General features: G+C 31.7%; 1 protein-coding gene, 1 long non-coding RNA gene and 2 other non-coding genes across 4 annotated transcripts; all 4 read left to right on the top strand.

Moving 5' to 3' along the window:
• Positions 1-1704: 1704 nt before the first annotated feature.
• LOC133801298 (probable proteasome inhibitor) lies at positions 1705-5917 on the top strand. Its single transcript, XM_062239466.1, has 9 exons — positions 1705-2022; positions 2120-2291; positions 2398-2544; positions 3194-3283; positions 4758-4835; positions 4927-4958; positions 5050-5110; positions 5202-5279; positions 5481-5917. The coding sequence occupies exons 1-9, from the start codon at positions 1839-1841 to the stop codon at positions 5554-5556; spliced, it is 918 nt and encodes a 305-aa protein (XP_062095450.1). The 5' UTR covers positions 1705-1838; the 3' UTR covers positions 5557-5917.
• Positions 5918-8020: 2103 nt separating this feature from the next.
• On the top strand, positions 8021-8093 carry TRNAA-AGC (transfer RNA alanine (anticodon AGC)). The gene has a single exon. It is a non-coding gene; the product is annotated as a tRNA-Ala (tRNA).
• An 89-nt stretch (positions 8094-8182) lies between these two features.
• Positions 8183-8264, top strand: TRNAS-AGA (transfer RNA serine (anticodon AGA)). Its single transcript has one exon. It is a non-coding gene; the product is annotated as a tRNA-Ser (tRNA).
• A 1550-nt stretch (positions 8265-9814) lies between these two features.
• On the top strand, positions 9815-10618 carry LOC133801297 (uncharacterized). Its single transcript, XR_009876817.1, has 2 exons — positions 9815-10144; positions 10260-10618. It is a non-coding gene; the product is annotated as an uncharacterized LOC133801297 (long non-coding RNA).
• Positions 10619-19943: the final 9325 nt, after the last annotated feature.

Here is a 19943-nt window from a genome sequence, read left to right as displayed (position 1 = left end):
ATGCACTCCTCACAAATAAAACAACATTCATATTCTTCTAAAAAAAAGAACATAGCATGTAATAGGCACGCACTAGTCAAAAGGTTTGGCAGTCAGTGAAGTCGAGGGTGAGCCGGAGAAGACGAGGGTGAGGGTGCGGGATGAAGAAAGAATGAGAAAAGACAGTTATGTCATTTAAAAATGGTGCATGTTACATGATACACGTGGAGTGGATTTATAATAAAATACACAAAAATTAAATGCACCCAACTCTATTATAACCAAACAAATCACAGCCATAAGATACAAAATCAATGGCTAAAAAAATGCCCTCACATGTAGGGGTAAAATGAGTGCTCACTTAAGCATTACCCTATAAATATATATATATATATATATTAATGAGAGGAAAACGTTAATTAATTATTAACCACAAATTAGAATAAGTAAATAAAAAAAATGAGAAAATAGATCAAGTGATTTTGTGGTTTTTAGTTGGGAGAGATTTTTTAGAAAGATATTTTTGTTTTTTTATCTTTAATTTTTAAAAGAGGAATACAAAAATATGAAGAAGAAAAAATGAAAAAATAGATAAAGTAATTTTAAACAATTTTACAGTAACACATTATCTCTTTGAAACTCTTATTTATATAAATATATAGATAAATTGATAGATATAAATTCTTGTATCTTTCTTGATATGTTTATTCAAAGTAGATTAAAATTATTTATTAAGTAAAAGTCATACCCTTTATTATATTTCTTAAGTAATTGGGAAAGAAACAATTTTTTTTATTTATTTTGGTATAAATAATTTTCATCTACTTAAGAAATATAATGAAGGGAATGACTTTTATTTTTAATTTTTTAAATAAAAATCTATTCCACCAAAATACTTTATATTAACAATTCAAAAAATACTACTTTATATTAACAATTTAATATTCTAATTATATTTATTAACAATATAAACAAAATAAAATAATTCAAAATTTTGTAGTCAAATTTACTAAATAATATAATATTTTCTAATTTTGTTATATTTCTATTTATTTTTGTATTTGATTTCTGATAACAATTTTGTAAACGATTTATTAGTCTTACACCTATCCCTTATTTGAAGGTCGACTAAATTTTATTTTGTCCATGTTAAAATGTTTGATCTTTGTAATTGGACGACGTTTATTAAACTGTAATTATAATTATAATAAATTAATGAGAGAAATAAATAAAAATAAAATATTAAAAACTGTGTGGAAAAAGAATCAAAAGTATTTTATTTTATTTACAAAATGAAGAAATGTAACTAGATTACTTTGATTTAACTAAATTGCCCATTATAGAAAATATATATATTTTTAAAGAGAATGTTTTTTAGAGTAAATTTATCTTTTAATTTTTAATAATAAAATAAAATAAATAAAAATTAATTATTAGTAATATCATTAACTAAAAAAATGAGACTTTCTCTTAAATTCACATAGACTCATAAATTATTCTTATTACTAAATAAAAATAAATAAATAAATTAGAACGATTAATGTAATTCCTAGAGTCATTAATAGGCAAGTGGATGCCATTAGTGAAAAAAGAAACCATTGTTAAACATCAACGACAGCAAGGGGAAACGACACTACTTTTCTGGAAAGCCCACGTGGCCTATGCATTGCATGTATACGTGTATAATATATATATATATATATTTATTGGGTCCAGAAAAACCCTTCCCTCACCAGTTTCCTCAAAAAGCTATTCTCTTCCATTCCATTCCATTCCATTCCACTTCCTCGAAAACCCCTCTCGCAAGAAACTCCATTCGAGTAACGAAGAGCTTTCCTGTTCGGAATTTGGAACCAGTAATGGCAACTGATAAGTCTGTTATAGCGGTGATCAGGGCCTCCAGGCCATCATTCCGTAACGACTACGACAAGCTTGCTTTTGCTGTCCACGCCTCTTTTCTTTCTTCCGGTTTCGTTCTCACCGCTACCGGAACCCCTGCACTTTCCGATACGACTCACTCTTCTTCCTCCTCCTCCTCCTCCGGTAATAATTTCCCATTTCTTCTTTTTCAGTTTTCTTTTTAATTTTTGTTGATTGTTTTTTTAGTCTCAAACATTTGGGTTTGTTTTTGGGGTTGAAGATGAGGTGGGTATCGATGGCTGGAACGATGTTGATGGTGAGTACGCGTTTGTCTACACAAACCCTGAGAAGGGTTCTCAAAAAGTCTTGGTGAAATGTCTTGTGATGAACGATAAGTTGCTTGTCGACGCTTTGGCAAATGGGAGCTCTGAACCTGTTCATCTCGAAATCAAGTGGGATTTCTTCTTCTTCTCTTACTTTCGCTATTTCTGAGAAATCGAGTTTATCTTATATAGTTATTTATAACATATTTCTGATTGGAGAAATGGGTAATTTCAGTGTTGGAGACTATATTGGAGAAAACGGGAATAACAATTATTCCACCCAGTTCAAGAAATTGGATAAGCTGGTCAATAGCCTGGACTCAGAAATTTTCTCCAAATTAGATGGCTCTTCGAAAGCTAGCTCATCCACTAATCTTCGAAGGTACCATATCAAAATTGCCTTTTCACTGAGAGCAAAATCATTTCAGTTGCATTTGCTGTTTAATCACTAGCTGCCCAAACTAATTTATTGATTTTTTTAATTTAATTTTTCTTTTTTGTCGAAGCTGAAATTGAGTACCAACTTTAGTGCAGTGGGAGATAAGTTGCTAATTTGATTGGCTATTAATTGTTCATTCTTGTTATTAAACTCTTTGCCTTTACTTATAATATGAATACTTTTTTTCTTAGTATTCTACATCAGGGCATTCTCCATTCTGATATTATATTTAGTAATACATCTAAAGATTACTGACTGTGTATTCCCCATATTGAGCAATTTTTTTAAGATGTGCATCCTTCGGAATTTTTATATTCACCACTCAATAACTTCTCGAAGATTCTAGTTTTGAGCTTTGATCTTTAAATGTAGATAAAAAAATGTTTTTTTTTTGGTGATTTTTGTTGTTGTGCCTCCACGGGTATAGTATTTAAACAGAGTAACAGAATAAGAATTCACTGTCAAAGTTCTGAATTGAGTTAGTTTCGTATGATTTTGAAGCTGGAGCTGTGCAGTAGAATGCTGCATTTTAAAGATAGTCATCTTATATTTGCTTCTCACCGATTGTTTTTTTTATTGGTGTGATTTGCAGCTCAGATACTAGGGAAGAGGCAAGAAATTATGTAAATGAACCGGGTGCTAGAGTTCCTGAATTTTCCAGAGATCAAATACATCCTTCAGGGTACACTCTCTCTTCCTTCTTCCCACACACCCACTGGCCCCCACCCTCTTTTGCACACATTTGAACACTTCAGTGTTAGTAAATAACAATAACAGAATCCTTCTCTTGTCCTCCTTCTTTGGTCATAACCCAGGAGAAGTTGTAAGTTGTAATAGTCTTGAAGTCTTTTCCAACAATTGTTCTGTAGTTTTAATAAAATAATTTAGCTGAAAACTGGTTTGGGTAGTTTGGTTGTTTATCTTTGGAAATACCCCAGATCAGATTATTATTTATGACAGGGTTAAAAACTCTTGTTAAAACTACCCAAACCAGTTTTCAGCTAAACCAGTTTTCACATAACACACTCGTCGTTTATTGGGCTAACCCCAAGAGACCCATGTTCAGTTTAAGTTGTTGCTTTCTGTTAATGACCTTAGAATCACTAATAAACCCAATCTTGTTGGGTAGATTATTGTTTGATTCTCTTAATACGGTTAATGACAGTCACAGAATGTTAGGCGCTATGTACATTGTTTTGATCAAGTAAAATTCAAGTGTTATGTGAGTTTAATGTCCAAAAATAATGGTGATAGGCTTAAGGAAGTTAGAAATGACGTTTGTGAGTTCTTGTTTTAGTATCTTTTAAGTTTCTTATTTCTTATTATATGGGATTTCTAGTTGATCATTAATCACAAAGCAAGGAAAGAGAAGACAATGAGCCAGCAATGAGTATAGTTTTGTTGAAATATTTTTTTTATTGAAAGTATATTGTTCTCAAAACCTCCTCTTTTGTTTGCTGTACGACTTTTATGGTTGCATAAAAGGAATAAAGATTTGTTGACACTTTGTCTTTGGGGTTTTTTAATAGTTCTGTTACTCTGTTTGGAAGCAAAATAATATGAATTACATGAATTCTTTATTAGTTTTTTCAAATAAACATGAACGGAGAAAGAAGTGTTCTCTTTGTTGACAGAGGCTAGAAAGTTGTGGTGCAAAGAACCTAGTTATTGGATTAACTTTTATTATCGGCTGTTTGAAAGCTCAAGTATAAAAGCTTCAAACTTTTGACTTTACTTATGCCATGTACAATTCCATGATGGTGGGGTGTGTTTTGGAAATCTAGGATAAGCCATAAGTTCTAAATGTTTATCAAAATTAATAACGTTAATTGATGGTAGGTCAGAAATTGAGATTGTCTGAGACAAAATTGTCAATAAAGGGTATTAGGAAGTTTTACATATCTTTACAAATTACATACTTTTTCCCAAAAATTTTTTTGAGCCATTTAATGTGCTGCTCTAGTATAGTTTATTAAGAAGCAAACATTGCTTCTGCAGAGGCACATCATTGGTCTTGGTTTAAGAAACACCGTAGATTGTTCATGTATTATTGTCTGCTATTGCTGTATTTGTTTTCTTGCCCAGTCCTAGTAATAACACGCATCATGGGATCCATTCTTTTTTAATAATTAAATTGAATCCTTATTTGCTTGCAGATTTGTATATCCTCCTGTTTATCCAGTTGGTGGTAGTGATCTCTATCCTGGCCCCGGCGCTGGAATGTACCCACCCAGGTATTCTGTAATTTGCTAGTTATTTAGTTTTGTGTTTATTCGTCAGTTTCCACATATAAGGATGTCTTATGTTTGCATCATGTCTTTTTAGGGGTGATTTTGGCAGCGGGAGCATGCTTCTAGGTTAGTAACATTCTTTTCTATCTACGTGTGCCTGCAAATTCGTATCATATGGTTTTCGGATACTTACAGTTTGTGCATCATGTGTAAGCAGGGCCTAATGACCCCCGTTGGTTTGGTGGAGGTGGAGAGCCTGGCTTCCCTGGTGGACTCCCGTGAGTTTTAGATTACTCTCTTTATTTCTCCTTTCTTACATATATGCCATTCCTTGTGTAGTTCTAAAACCAGTTCGGTCCATTGAAACAGGGGTGTACCTCCAGGTGCTCGTTTCGATCCTTATGGCCCGCCTGGTGTTCCTGGCTTCGAACCTAACCGGTTTACAAGGTACATAGTAGAAATATTTAACCAAATTACTATATGACTAAGTACTGCTAACATCTAATTTTGGTTCTAGGTATCATTTCTAACAGTGTTTGAATGAGATAAAAAATGATTAATTCAATAAGTTTATTCTTTCCAACTGTTTTACATTAGGAACTCATGCCTAGATGTGATTAGTAAACATTGGCTTTATCTTTGGTACAGGGGTCCGCAGAGGCCAGGGAGGGGTGGGACTCACCCGGACCTGGAACATTTTGGTGGTGGCTCTGATTTCATTTAGAGATGTCATGAAAACTCTTTCTCAGTATCTGTCTCTACTTTTTCCTGAGAGAATATATAGCTATATTATAGAACTGTAATAAATAGAGCAGGGTTAGTAGTAGCAGCAGCACCAGACCTTTTTGAACATTTTGTTGTGTTTGCTCATGGTCATGGGGTTAAAGATAAAATATAATGCTATTACTGTAGTTAAGCCAGAAATCGAATTTGCTTGAATTGTTTTTGGCTGTTTGTATATGCTTCTCATGTAAACCAATTTTTTTTTTCTTTTTAAAAAATTATATTTGGGGTGTGAGATTATTTTTGTTACTCATTTCCCCTTGAGAATGTTGTCATTTTCTGAATAAATTGGATTTTAATTATTCAAACTCTCTCGTTGGAAGTGAACGATATTTTTAATTTCTTAAAAATTACACAGGATTAATTACATAACACTCTGTATATTTAGAAAAAATTTGAAATATATGGTGAATACAAATAATTATAAATATTCAGTTCCTTTAAAAAAAAAATGACGGAGAATAGTAAAAAGCAATAAAACAAAAATATAACTTACTAATGTATAAATTTGGTCTTTAATAAATAATGAAGAACTTTTTTTTATGTCATGATAAACTTTTATTTTATCTTGTACTCCTAAAAATAGATACAAATTTTTATTCTCGCATAAATTATAATATTTTTAATAAATATTATCTATTTCTATATTAGTTATATATTTTTTCTAATATTTGGTACTTGTTTTATGCAATGTAATATTTTTGTATATATTAGTTACAAAATAAAATAGTGTCTTTTAGTAAGAAATTTAGTTGTATAAATTTTGTTATAAACATGTACTAAATTCACAACTTAATCTTATAAATTTTTGTAACAATCATGTTAAATAAATTTATAAATATTTATGTAAATGTTAGTTACAAAACTAATTTTTTTTGTTGTGAAATTAGTTTTGTAGACTCTTGTTACAAAAATATAAAACTTGTTTAAAAAAATATATTGTATTTCACCACTATATATATATATTTAATAAAGTGTTTTATAAATAATGAATATCTTAAATTTATATTTTTAAGTTGTATAGCACAAATATAAATGTTTCTGTAATTTTTTGGTACAATATTGTAACAATATGAAAAAATATAATATTTTTATGTATATTTTGGTTATGATTTTTTAACTATAACATATTTTCGTAAATGTTAGTTACAAAAATATATTTCTCAGTTGTAAAACTAGATTTGTTAACTATTGTTTAAAAAAAAAAATAGTTACGAACTTGTTTGTAAGTTTTATAACTGGTTTTTGTAAATATTATCTACAAACATGTAACAGATATTTATAAATTTGTAACAGATATTTACTAGTTTGTAAACATTGATCATAGAAAATTGTGTTTTACAGCTTTTATTTATGATATTGCCACTCTAAATTTACACTTTTGTCATTCAATGTTTTTATCCAAAAATTCTATATTTTTCAGATTTTTTTTAAACTTTTAGTGCATTTGTGTAGATTTGATGTGGTCAAGGTTGGGTATATTACATTATTTCTCTTGTATTAGTTATATATAAATCTCTCTTGAACAAATATGGCAGAAGGAAAAACCCATGAACTGATTTTAAATGCTACGAATTTAATTTCACTTGGAAAATACTGAACATCTTGTGAAACAAGCGTGATAAGAATATAGTCAAAACCAAAATAAATATTCAGACTACATGAAAATGAAAGGTAAACTACTTTGTATGTAACAAATAATTTTAACATAAGCCTGATAATGACAAAACTTGAGCTTCTTTCACATCTTCAACAACAACAGTAGTTCACCAACTACAATACATACATATAATTTTGAACAAGTCTCATTGTCTTCTATCTTGCTTTAATATTTGTGATAATGAAAATATATATAGCTTCTTTACAATTATTTTTAACTTTTTTTTTATTTTTTATTTTACGACTTGTTTTTTTAATATTGTTGATATGTCAATTTTCCAATGCATCAATATTTTACTAAAAAAAACAGTTGATCTTGTATTTGTGATGTGGTGTAATTTTATTTTCATATTTTTTGTATTCAGTTTATACGTACTAATTTCACAAATATCCACCTTACTACTTTTTTTTTTTGGATTTCGATTATGTAATATATTTTCTATTGTGCACATATGAATCATTTTCTTTAATAGCCATTATAATTTGCTGTACTTTTTGTTTATATAGGGTTGAGATTGTTAAAACTTCAATCCTGGGAACAACAATTCACAGGTATAAAATTTCTATTCTATTTTTATAAGATTTTATGGGTTTCATATATAATTTAATGTCATAAATGTTGGCATGTAATCCTTCACAGTGTAATTTTTGTTTTGATCTAATTTCTAGAGAAATAGTGACTAAATCTAAGAAAACATTTAAATCTATTTTAGATTTATATATAATTTAGAAAGTGAATTCTCAAAGGGGATGTAGCTCAGATGGTAGAGCGCTCGCTTAGCATGCGAGATGTACGGGGATCGATACCCCGCATCTCCACTTTATTATCTCACTTTTATATTTTTATATTTTATAATAAAACATATTAATGTAATAAATAAGAAATAGAGTCTAACTAACAATATCCGGTGAGCGTGCCGGAGTGGTTATCGGGCATGACTAGAAATCATGTGGGCTTTGCCCGCGCAGGTTCGAATCCTGCCGCTCACGGCTCCATTTTTCCTTTTTTATTTCAATTTTACTTAGCGTTACAAATTATATGTATGAGATTCATCAATAATAATAAAATAGTGTTATTTATACAATCAATATAAAATTACACAATAATATCATAGTTTTTTTTAGATAAATTTTTATGAATAGTTAGAGCAACTCCAATTATAAAAATTATTTTGGTGTTGAACCAACACAGAATAATAGTAGAATTTTAGCACTATATTTTGTTTTCTATTACAGCCACAATACTAAAAATTACATAAAAATATATATTATTATATTAAATCATAACAATTGTTATATATATTCAAAAATATTAATATTAAAAGTAAAAAAATAGATTTTTTTGTAGAAAACCAATCTCATTTTATTGTTTTGTAGTGTATTAGACTATGGTGTCCCACATGGAATAAGTGTAAGAATATTGAATCATTAATAAGAACATGTGTAACTCCACTAATCACCAATTGATTTTTAGACGGGCATTCGATCCATACCAATCCAAAGAGTGAGCCAAGAGAGCTAAAAAAAGGATCTGCATAGTGCGAAAAGACACTTGAGATCAATAAGCGAGCTAAAAAAAAGAGCCACTTGTGATAAGGTACTTCAAGATTGGTGAGCGAAAAATCGCCACCATTTTGAGGGGATATTAGACTATGGTGTCCCACATGAAATAAGTGTAAGAATATTGAACCATTAATAAGAACATGTGTAATTCCACTAATCACTAATTGATTTTTCGATGGAGTCTAATAATTCTTTCCATAGTGCAGTTAGAGAAACACTTAATAAAGACTATTTACGTGTAAAACTATAAACATAATATATTAAAAGTGCACCCGTATAAGAATTTGGTAAGAAATCGTGTAGTGATTCTTTTAATTTGGGAGTATATGATTAGAAAAAAGTTTAAAAAAATGCCTCCAAAAAAGAAAGTCTTTGTTTTAGTATATTTGGCTTGGAACCCTTTTCTTTATTAATGGATTTAGCTTTAGAGATATGCTTGTTTTGTCTTCTCAAATCTCAACTCTCTAGTCTTTTAATAATTCCAGTATTAATTTGCAATTGTTAAATTAGTACTATCCTGTTACTCAAATGACTTCATCATTTGATCACACCAAACATTGTATTAATTTAATTATTATGTAATTAACGTAGTCACTTGTCAATTTACCAATTTTATTATCAAAATTTTGGCAAGAGCAATAAAATAGCTTAGAAAGTGAGAGCACAAGCGGATCAAACTTTCCCGGAAAATTTAAACCACTACTTCCAATTATAAAAATCCATAATTGAGTAATGTGAAAACTAAGAAAAATAATTTCCTCTGAAAAAACATTTTGTTTGTTTGTGAAAAAAGTTGGGCCCACTAGGCCCATTAACCCACTGGAACCCAAAATTAGGAAACGTCCTTGCAATTACATACCCACTAGAGACGTAAAGAATTGGAAAACGTGTGCCACCTCACTTTTTGTTTTTTCTAGAAATTTTATTTAGAATTTAATGTGTGAAAATTAGTAGAACAAATAATAATAAAATAAAAGCCCACCATTTCTTCTAGATGAACTAAGCTATCATTATATCATATCGTACAAATTTTTCTAATAAACCAATAATGATGCTCTTTAAATAGTGGGAAAGGAAGACTTAAAAAACCCCAATTGGGTTTTAGAGGTTGACTTGTGTTTATTAGTAGCTTCTTCAGCTAAGCTCAATTGAAGTTTGTGTCTCAATAAAACTTGATGTGAAGAAGAAGAAGAGATTAATGGGTCTTTTGAAGCCTTCTTTGCTCTTTGTTTTGGTTCTTTTTGTTGTTCTTGCTTCAGAGAAATCATTGGCTGTTCAAGCTAGGTTTCTTTCCACTACTCAACAAAGTAAGTAATTTCATAAACAATCCTTTTTTTATTTCTCTTTCCTGAATAGATTATACATATATATGTATGTATTAAAATTTAATTCTGATAAAAATTATGAACTCTTTTTTCTTAGGATATGCGAATGTTTTTGCAACTTTGGGACTTGTTTGCAAGTGTTGTGATGGCCCTAAGGGAGAATGCACAAGTAGCTGGACCAACTCTTGCTCCAAAGTCCAATGCCTTCCTTGGAAACAAAATTATCAATGAAAATGTTCTCCTTTTGTTTTTGTGATGCTGTACATGTATATATAATATCTATACGATAATATATATAAGTACCAGTATATTTACTGGTCAATTAAAGATTATTATTACATAGAAACTAGTAGCTCTTTTTGTGTATATTGGTATAATTACAAGTTACAAGAGCTATTGGTTTATGTGGAGCTTTTTGGGGAAATGAAGTAATATATAGGTGGGTGTTTATATCTAGCATCAATTTTTGTTTGTGAAAGTATTGAGTAGAGTTTATGGACCTGCTTAATTATATATATATATATAAATAATAATAATAATAGACTTATATTATATTTTGATAACTTAGCAGCAATAAATATGATAATCCTATTTATTATAAAAAAATATTATTAATAGCTCAGATTTATTAGTGGAATTGATTCCTTCACGGAATAAAATCCACTCCTATTTATTAGTTTTGAAGATTGTCATGAGATGATCTTAGGCAACAAAATATATTGTAATTGGAAAAAAGGGTTGAATATTATCTGTTGTAAAAGTTTTATAACATATTAATCATACATCTTTAAATTTTCCAAGAAACACTTCAAATATTTGCTAAATCGTAAATAAAATAGTAAGTTAATACAACTCCCTCTTTATTTTGAATCAATATACATCATAACTAAAGGTTTTCATTTTCCAGTAATTCTTTTACTTTATATCAAATTATATAAAAACTTTGTTGAATATGATTTTTTTTTTGCGAGTGGTATAAAAAGTAGTTGGAATTGGAAAAATGTTACATGGTTAGCAATTTTGGCATTTTAATGTACAATTAAGATGGTTGGAGATGTTCTAAGAAAAGTTTACAAAATTATGGTAAAAATTAAGCTAGTTTATATATTTGTGGATTAAAATAAAGGAAAATTCAAAAAAATACCTAAGGTTTTTTTAAAAAAAATACTAAAAGTACGGAATCTGTAAAAAAATTACAAAAATACGGAGTGATATAATCGTAAATACGAAGTTTTTTTTTTAACAAAATTTACGAATTTGTAACAATACAGTTTTTTTTTGTAACCAAATGTTATAATTTTGTAAACAACATTTATAGACTAACTAGAAAATTGTACCATGTTATCACGGAACTGTAACAAACTGTTAACTGTATTTTTGTAAAATTTTGTGTTTTTCAACATTTTTTTTTAAATTTGCAGTGCTATGTGTAATTTTTCCTAAAAAGAAATGTCACAAAATGTGGTAAGTTTTGCAAAAAAAAGTATTTAAAATATGACCATTTTATAAAAATAAAAAAAATAGATTACCATAAATATAATTCGGCCACCTTCAACGACACCATCTCTCAACAAGGCTTTGGTGCTTCTTCTTCTTTTTCTTTGTTTTTCAGATCTCTATGATTCTTTTTCCAAATTTATATGATTTTATCTTTCAGATTTGATTTTGTTTTTTCAAATATTTTTTTTTTCTAGATCTGGCTAAGTAATCAGTTACCATCGCGATTGGTTTTTGTTTTTTTACATCTGGTTTTTTTTCTTCAGACCTAGTTATAGTCAGTTACCATCACAATCAGTTTAGAATTTTTTGTTCAGATCTGATTTTTCTTTTAACACCTGGCTAAGTAATTAGTTACCATTACAACCAATTTATATATTTTTTTGTTTAGATATGATTTTTCTTTTCACACATGACTAAGTAACCAAGTACCATGGCAATTGGAAACTTTTTTTTTTTCAAATCTTGATGTAGTCAGTTACGATCACAGTTAGTTTATATATATATATTTAAATCTTTTTTTTTTCACACCTAGCTAAGTGACCAGGTACCATCACGATTGATTTAAGTTTTTTGTGTTAGAATTTCTAATACAGTCAAATAAAATGAACAAACAAGAATATCCATATATGAGAAATCCTAAATCATGACTCTATAGACCCCTTGCTAAATTAAATAATAAGATAAACATGAGAGCGGAAGCACTAACCTGGGGCCATTATTGGAAATTGCACAAATGGTTTAGATCTTCCTATATAATATGTATCCCTATGAGAGAAGAGTCTCTCTTTCTTTTCTGTTAATGGGATGACAGACATAATATAATGATACATATATATAGGGGACCACAACCCTAATTTATAATTAATGATTTCCAATTTTGCCCATTATAAAATTAAAAATCCACTTTCCTGTTTCTACACATTAAATCCATGACACTTTAATATCCTTTGATATTTATAACATAATTGGTCACTTAATTTTATATCACACTTTATAATAGCATTATACATTATACATATGTGCCCATAAAATAGGATTTTAATCCAACAATCTCCCACTTGGGCAACATAAGTTTCCTTATAAATGTACAACCTTATGAGCTCAAAATTTGCTATCATATAAAGGTATCCTTTAACAATCTCGTCTATCAACCATATCCATATAGGATCAAAGTGGTCTTTTTCATATTAATCATGACTAAACCCATCAGTGGTCACATATACAAATACAGTCAAATGACATAGATCAATCATGGATGCATAGCATGGAAATTATATGCAATGTGAACCAAACATGTCTATTTCAAATTGGTCATACTTAAACTTTAGTGAGGTCAGAATAACAAAAAACAGAGTAAATGAATTGAAAAAATTCATTTCTGATCAGACTAAATAACCAAATACATAAATGTCTGAAATAAACATAAAATAAATAAAATACAAACTCCCACTAAATCATGATATCCTCAAACAATACAACACCCATATGAGCAATGTGCTCATGAAAGACCTTGGCTGGTAACCCTTTGTGAGCGGATCCGCTATCATGGAGTGTGTCCCAATGTGCTCTATGGATATTTGTCCACTCTACACTCTTTCTTTCTCAACTAGGAACTTTATGCCAATATGCTTTGACTTGGATGAGCTCATATTGTTGTTGGTATACAATACTGCTGAACTATTGCCACAAAATAACTTGAGTGGTCTTTCTACATTCTCCAAAATGCGCAGCCTAGTGACAAAGTTTTGCAGCCATATTCCATGATACGATGCCTCATAGCATGCTACAAATTCTGCTGCCATAGTGGAAGAAGCTACAAGTGTCTGTTTGGCACTTTTCCAAGAAATAGCTCCTCCAGCTAACATGTAAATATAGCCTGATGTAAACTTTCTGCTATCTTGGCACTCAGCGAAATCAGAATCAGAATACCCTACGACCTCCAAACTATCTGATTTCTTATATGTGCATGTAACATTTTGTTCTATGAAGATACCTCATAACCCTCTTGGATGCTATTCAATGGTCCATACCAAGGTTGCTTAAATATCTGCCTATTATTCCAACAATGTACATGTTGACGCGGTTCTTCGGCAACAGATAATTAAGAGAAGAAGAGAAAGAGATTAGTACTAAAAGTAGAACCGTCACAGATATGAAATCTTTGAGAAAGAACTAGGTGACTCAAGACACGTTTTTAAGTGGTTCGAAGGTTAAAATCCCTCTACTCCACTAGTCAATATTATTGATATTCTCTGGGTATTTGGTTTACAAAGTATATAGTTCTTCAAAGACTATTTTTTCCAACCCCTATCAACTCCCAGGGTCTCCTTATTTATAGGAGAGGGCACCTGGAAGTTGGTAGGGAGGTCATCCCGTGACCTTACCATTTGTCATATCAAATCTGTGACATTCATGATTAATTCCTAAACCTGACACACAAGTGTGGTCTAATCAGTATGGAAGGAGATAATGGGCCGCACGGCCCAACCCGTCCGTGGGTGTCTGAATACGCACGTTCCTGCTGCGTGTCCGAGAAGACAGGGGGATATCGGACACGTGATGGCAGGAATATGCACGTTTATCTTGCGTGTTGACTTCCCACAGGGTCGGAGCTTCCTGAGAAGCTCGCGACCGGAGCAGTTCATAACCCGAGCTTCTCCGTCCGTGGCCTTCGGATGTCATTCTCAGCTCCTGGGGCAACAAATGCGAGCTGGAAACAGGACCCCCTCGAGCTGACAAGGGCCCGTCCTGGAAATAGAGCCTCCGGCCTGCGGGAGCCTCGGACTAAACCAGGTTTAGTCCGGGGCTCGCCCTGCTAAACAGCCCGTGGCAAAACCAGGGCGTTTTGTACACAATATCCAGACGCGTACAAACTTGAGCATACATCAGACTCCCAACAGCTGATGCATAGGGAATCTTTTGAATTTCCTTAATTTCAAGGTTACTTTTAGGGAACTGACTAAGGCTGAATTTGTTTCCTTTAGCAATAAGGGTATCACCTGGTCTACAATCTTGCATGCCAAATCTTTTGAGTACTTTATCGATATAGCTCTTTTGTGATAATCCAAGAAAACCTCGAGAATGATCTCGATGTATCCGAATTCCTAATACAAAAGAGGCATCCCCAAGGTCGTTCATCTCAAAATTCTTAGATAGAAATCTCTTGGTTTCGTGCAATAAGCCTATATCATTAGTGGCAAGCAATATGTTATCGACATATAGAACCAGGAATATATACTTACTCCCACTAAACTTGTGATATACACAATCATCAACAACATTCATCTCAAAATCGAATGAGATAATTACTTGGTGAAATTTGTGATACCATTGACGAGAAGCTTGCTTGAGTCCATAGATGGATTTTGTCAATTTGCAAACCATATTCTTTGGGTCTCCTGACACAAAGTTTTCTGGTTGCACCATATAAATTTTCTCGTCAATGTCTTCATTGAGAAACGCAGTTTTAACATCCATCTAATGTAGCTCAAGATCAAGGTGAGCAACAAGTGCCATTATTATTCTAAAAGAGTCTTTCAATGAAATTGAAGAGAAAGTCTCTGTATAGTCAATGCCTTCTTTTTTAGTATAGCCTTTAGCTACAAGACGCATTTTATACCTCTCAACATTACCATTTGCATCCCTCTTGGTTTTAAATATCCATATACAACCAATTGGTTTTGCACCGTCTGGTAATGGGACAAGTTCCCAAACTTTATTGTCTTGCATAGACTTGTACTCTTCTTTCATGGCATCAATCCACTTTTGAGAGTTAGAACTTTTAATGGCCTGATGAAAATTGATTGGATCATCTTCCATCATTCCATTATCATCCTCATGTTCTTGAAGAAATACAACATAATCATTCGAAATAGCATTTCTTCTTTCTCTTGTGGACCTTCTTAATGGCTCTGGTTCTTGAGGTTGTTGAGTTTGTTCTTCTGGAACAATTACCTCATCTTGAATTGGGGTTTGTTCAACATTGCCTTGTTGAGGTTCTGGATTCATTTCTTGAACAATGATAGGTGTAGAAGCCTAAACATTGTCAAAAATGATAGTAGGAACTGAGTTTTAACTCAATTCCTCCTCAAAATCAATGTCTCTAACCTTATTTCTCCCCCCAAACTCAACATCCTAAAAAAATGTTGCAGTTCCCATCTCAAAAATATTTTTAATTGTGGGATCATAAAACTTATAGCCCCTAGATCACTCAGAATAACCAATAAAGTAGATGCTCACTGTTTTGGAGTCCAATTTCTTTTCATGTGGCTTACAAGGCCTTGCCTTAGCTGGACATCCCCAAATGTGAAAGTGTTTTAGACTAGGCTTTTGACCTGTCCAAAGCTCATAATGTGTTTTTACAACTGCTTTAGTTGGTACTCTATTCAGAATGTAAGCTGCTGTCTTTCATGCTTCTCCCCACAGGGGCTCAAGTAAGGTAGAATGAACTATCATACTTCTTACCATATCCTTAAGAGTCCTATTGCGTCTTTCAGCAACGCCATTCATGCTAGGTGATCCTGACATGGTGTATTGTGGGACAATATCGCATTCCTTTAGGAATTTAGCAAACAGTCATGGATGTTGTTCGTCTAATCCATCATATCTACCATAGTACTCACCACCACGATCAAATCTAACATTTTTAATCCTTTTGTTGAGTTGATTCTCAACTTCAGCTTTATAAGCTTTGAACACATCCAGTGACTGAGACTTTTCATGAATGAGATATAGGTACCCATAACGTGAGTAATCGTTTATGAATGATATGAAATATTGTTGACCATTCCATGATGCTGTAGGGAATGACCCACAAATATTTGTATGAATCAATTCTAAGACATCTTAAGATCTGTTGGCACCTAATCTCTTAGTTTTGGTCTATTTTCCCTTGATACAATCGACACAAACATCAAAGTCTGTGAAGTCAAGAGACTCTAAAATGCCATCAAACAAAAGGCGCTCAACTCTACTTTTTGAGATATGACCTAAGCGCTTATGCCATAATGACGCTGAATTGTCCTTATTTAATTTGCATTTAGTACCACATGATTCCACATGCAAGGTTTCATTATAGGATGCAATTGTTTCTAGCAAATAAAGGTTGTCATAAGCATTCAAGTAACCAGTTCCAACAACATTTGAATTTAAAGACAAACTAAATTGATTGCTTCCAAAAGAACAACAATATCCAAATTTGTCCATCAGAGAAACATAAACTAAATTCCGTCTAAAAGACGGTACAAAAAAATGTCTTTCAAATCCAAATAAAAACCAGTTCCTAACAACAACCTAAAATGCCCAATTGCTTCCACTTCGACCGATTTTCCATCGCCCACAAAGATGTGTCTTTCACCATTACTTGGCTGTTGGTAGCTCAGGCAACCCTGCATAGAAACACTTATGGGAGTAGTAGCACCAGAATCTATCCACCAAGTGTTCCTAGGTACTGAAGCTAAATTAGCCTTAGAAAAAACCAAAGTAAGAATCATACTTTTCTTTGCACGCCATGCATGATACTTGGCACAATATTTCTTCACACGTCCATGCTTATTGCAAAAGTAACAACCTTCTGAATCCTTCTGTTGTTTCTTTTTGGCTGAACCCTTAGCAACTTCATTTTCATATTTCCTTTTCTTGCCCTTATCCTTAGAGGCAGTGGCCAAGTGAGCACTTTCAGTCTTGTCATTTTTTAACCTTTCTTCCTCTTGCACACAGTGAGAAATGAGCTCATTAAGAGTCTATCTCTCTTTTTGACAGTTGTAACTAATTTTAAATTGGTTAAACTGTAGAGGAAGAGTTAACAAAACCATAAGCACAAGCACATCATCAGAAAGCTCAATCTTAAGTGTCTTAAGCCTTGAGACAATATGATAACTCTACAAAATAGAGTTATTTTGCCACTTTTTATGTGCTAATTATTGCTTAGTTCTTGAGTTTTTAATTAGCTTATTTAGTTTTTTATGTAATTTTTAATTTATTAGTCTTATTGTAGTTTTCTTGGTTTTTATATGTTTTTATAGATACTTTATTATAATATGTTGTAATTTAATTATTTAAAATTTGTGTTGTTAGATTATAAGTTTAAAAAATGTTATTTTATTGATCTTAATTGCCAAAGTAAATTAAATTTCAATTAGTATTTTCATGGACTTAATTTGAGTTATTTTACAATAGAAAATATTTGATTCTAATTTAATGTTTACTTATTTTGTAGATAAATTGTTGCATTTTAATGCTCTTGAAAAGAGAAGAAAAAATGTTAGTTTTGAAAGAAAAGAAAGAAAAATTGATGTTTTTGAGCAAAGGCCCAAGCCAGCCTTCCTTCTCGGCCTAGGCCCGCGCCTCCTGCCCAGGCCCAGGCGTGCCCTTCTCAGCAGCTTCTCTCCAGCGCACCACCAAGGCTGCATGCTTCCCAGGTCGCCAGCTATCACCCGAATCAGCACCTCCCAACCTCTTCAAGAAGCTCCTCCCAGCGTGACTCCACTAAGCAAATTCATTCCACAAGCTGGCCAGCCATGCTCAGCTCTCCACCAATGCCCAGCACTCACCACCGTGGGCCTGTCCTCCTGCCCAGCCCACAGCCCAACCGGCCCAAGTCCCCAGCCAACTGTCCCCAACAGCCTCCAACTCCCCAGCCGTACACTGCCTTCACCAAAATACCCTTGAGCCCATCAACTTGCTCATTTGTCCCCTATGACAAAAATGCTAACTTTTTACCCTTTTGTCTACACATTTTCACCACAACATCATCATTACACCCTATAATTTACCTCTACTTACCATATTTATTTTATTTAATTAATCTAATCAATTTAATTAATTTAAATTGATTATTTTAACAATCTCATTTTGGCTATAAATATGGTATTTCAAAAACATTTAGGGTGCTTAATTTTTGGTTACTATCTTCCTTTCTCCCATTTTCTCTCTACAATCCTCTCTTCCATTTTGGGTTTTTCAAGAGCATTTTGCAAGTATGTATGTCATTTATTTTGTAATTTCTACTCTAGTTATGTGCTTCTAATCTTTTTCATAAGATTATTAAGATCATGATGAAGCAACTTGTAACTATGTAATATTTATGTGTATGTTGATTTCCCTTGTAATGCAACAAAGTTTATGGGTTTTTCTTCTTCATATATTTCTTTCATCTTAAATATCTTGTATTTTAGATTGTTAGAACATATTTACACTTTGTTCTTCATTAGTGCATAAACATAATATTCTTTGTGTCAGATGTGTCATTAAATTGTACACATCCATGCTTAGAACAAAAACATTATGTTTTGCCTTATAAATAATGTTCAATGATTTATTTGTTATTTCATTAGATTGATTTACACTAAATGCTTTGAAATTATAATTTTGAAAAGTGAAGAAAAATCCTATATTTTTAGAAGTAATTTGTGCTTAAAATTATAAATCTATTTTGAAAATGATAGTTTGATTTATTTTAACTATCACTAAAACTTGGGAATCAATATACTAATAAATATTATTAAACTTACATTTTGTGGATTCTAGTATCTTAATAATCTTTTCTTTTAACACTTATTTTCAAATCATTATCGCTTTATTTTTATTCTCTTAAATAGCTTTATTTTTCAATCTTTTATTTAACGTTCATAATATTAAAACTCATCAATCTTTGGAGCTAGGTTAGAATTTATTACTTTTAATTTAAAATAGTTTTCTTTTTTATTTTAGACAACTCCTTTGGGTTCGATCTCGTGCTTACACGAACACTATATTCCATATACGATTCGTACGCTTGCGAGTATAAATTTTTAAAACATACCCGTTTTGGGTCCATCACAATATGATGCATTTCCATAATGCACTCCCTTACATTTCCTTGACCCTTATACTTCATGGTCATCAAAGAACTTAGAAGTGTTGTCATTTCAACCTTATCGTTTTTAGCAAAACGTTCCTCAATTTTTTCAAGGAAATTATTTGCCTTAGTAATCCCTTCAGATTCTGTGCCCCAAAAGGCTTCTGGAATGCCGTGTTTCATAATCATTAAACTCATGCGATTTGAACGATCCCACCTCTCAAAATCTGTTTACTCATCATGGGTGCTTTCCTTAGTGAGAGGTGCAGGTTGTTCATCCCTTAATGCATGGTCTAAATCCATACATCCCAGAACTATAAGTAAGTTCTTTTTCCAATCCTTGAAATTGGTCCCATTAAGCATAGGAATATAATTAATATTAGCAGATATTGAAGCAGCAGAAGATGAACGAGCTGAATATAGAACAAAACAAGCTCACATCAA

Source organism: Humulus lupulus, chromosome 9 (genome assembly GCF_963169125.1).
Source record: "Humulus lupulus chromosome 9, drHumLupu1.1, whole genome shotgun sequence".
Lineage (NCBI taxonomy): Eukaryota > Viridiplantae > Streptophyta > Magnoliopsida > Rosales > Cannabaceae > Humulus > Humulus lupulus.
The sequence above is the reverse complement of the archived record's forward strand: the minus strand, read 5'-3'. Positions and strand labels throughout refer to the sequence as shown.

Coding starts and splice junctions, on each gene's coding strand:
- LOC133801298 (XM_062239466.1), top strand. CDS start 1,839: ATGGCAACTGATAAGTCTGTTATAGCGGTGATCAGGGCCTCCAGGCCA. Junction 3,284..4,757: donor GATCAAATACATCCTTCAGG/GTACACTCTCTC, acceptor ATTTGCTTGCAG/ATTTGTATATCCTCCTGTTT. Junction 4,836..4,926: donor GCTGGAATGTACCCACCCAG/GTATTCTGTAAT, acceptor ATGTCTTTTTAG/GGGTGATTTTGGCAGCGGGA.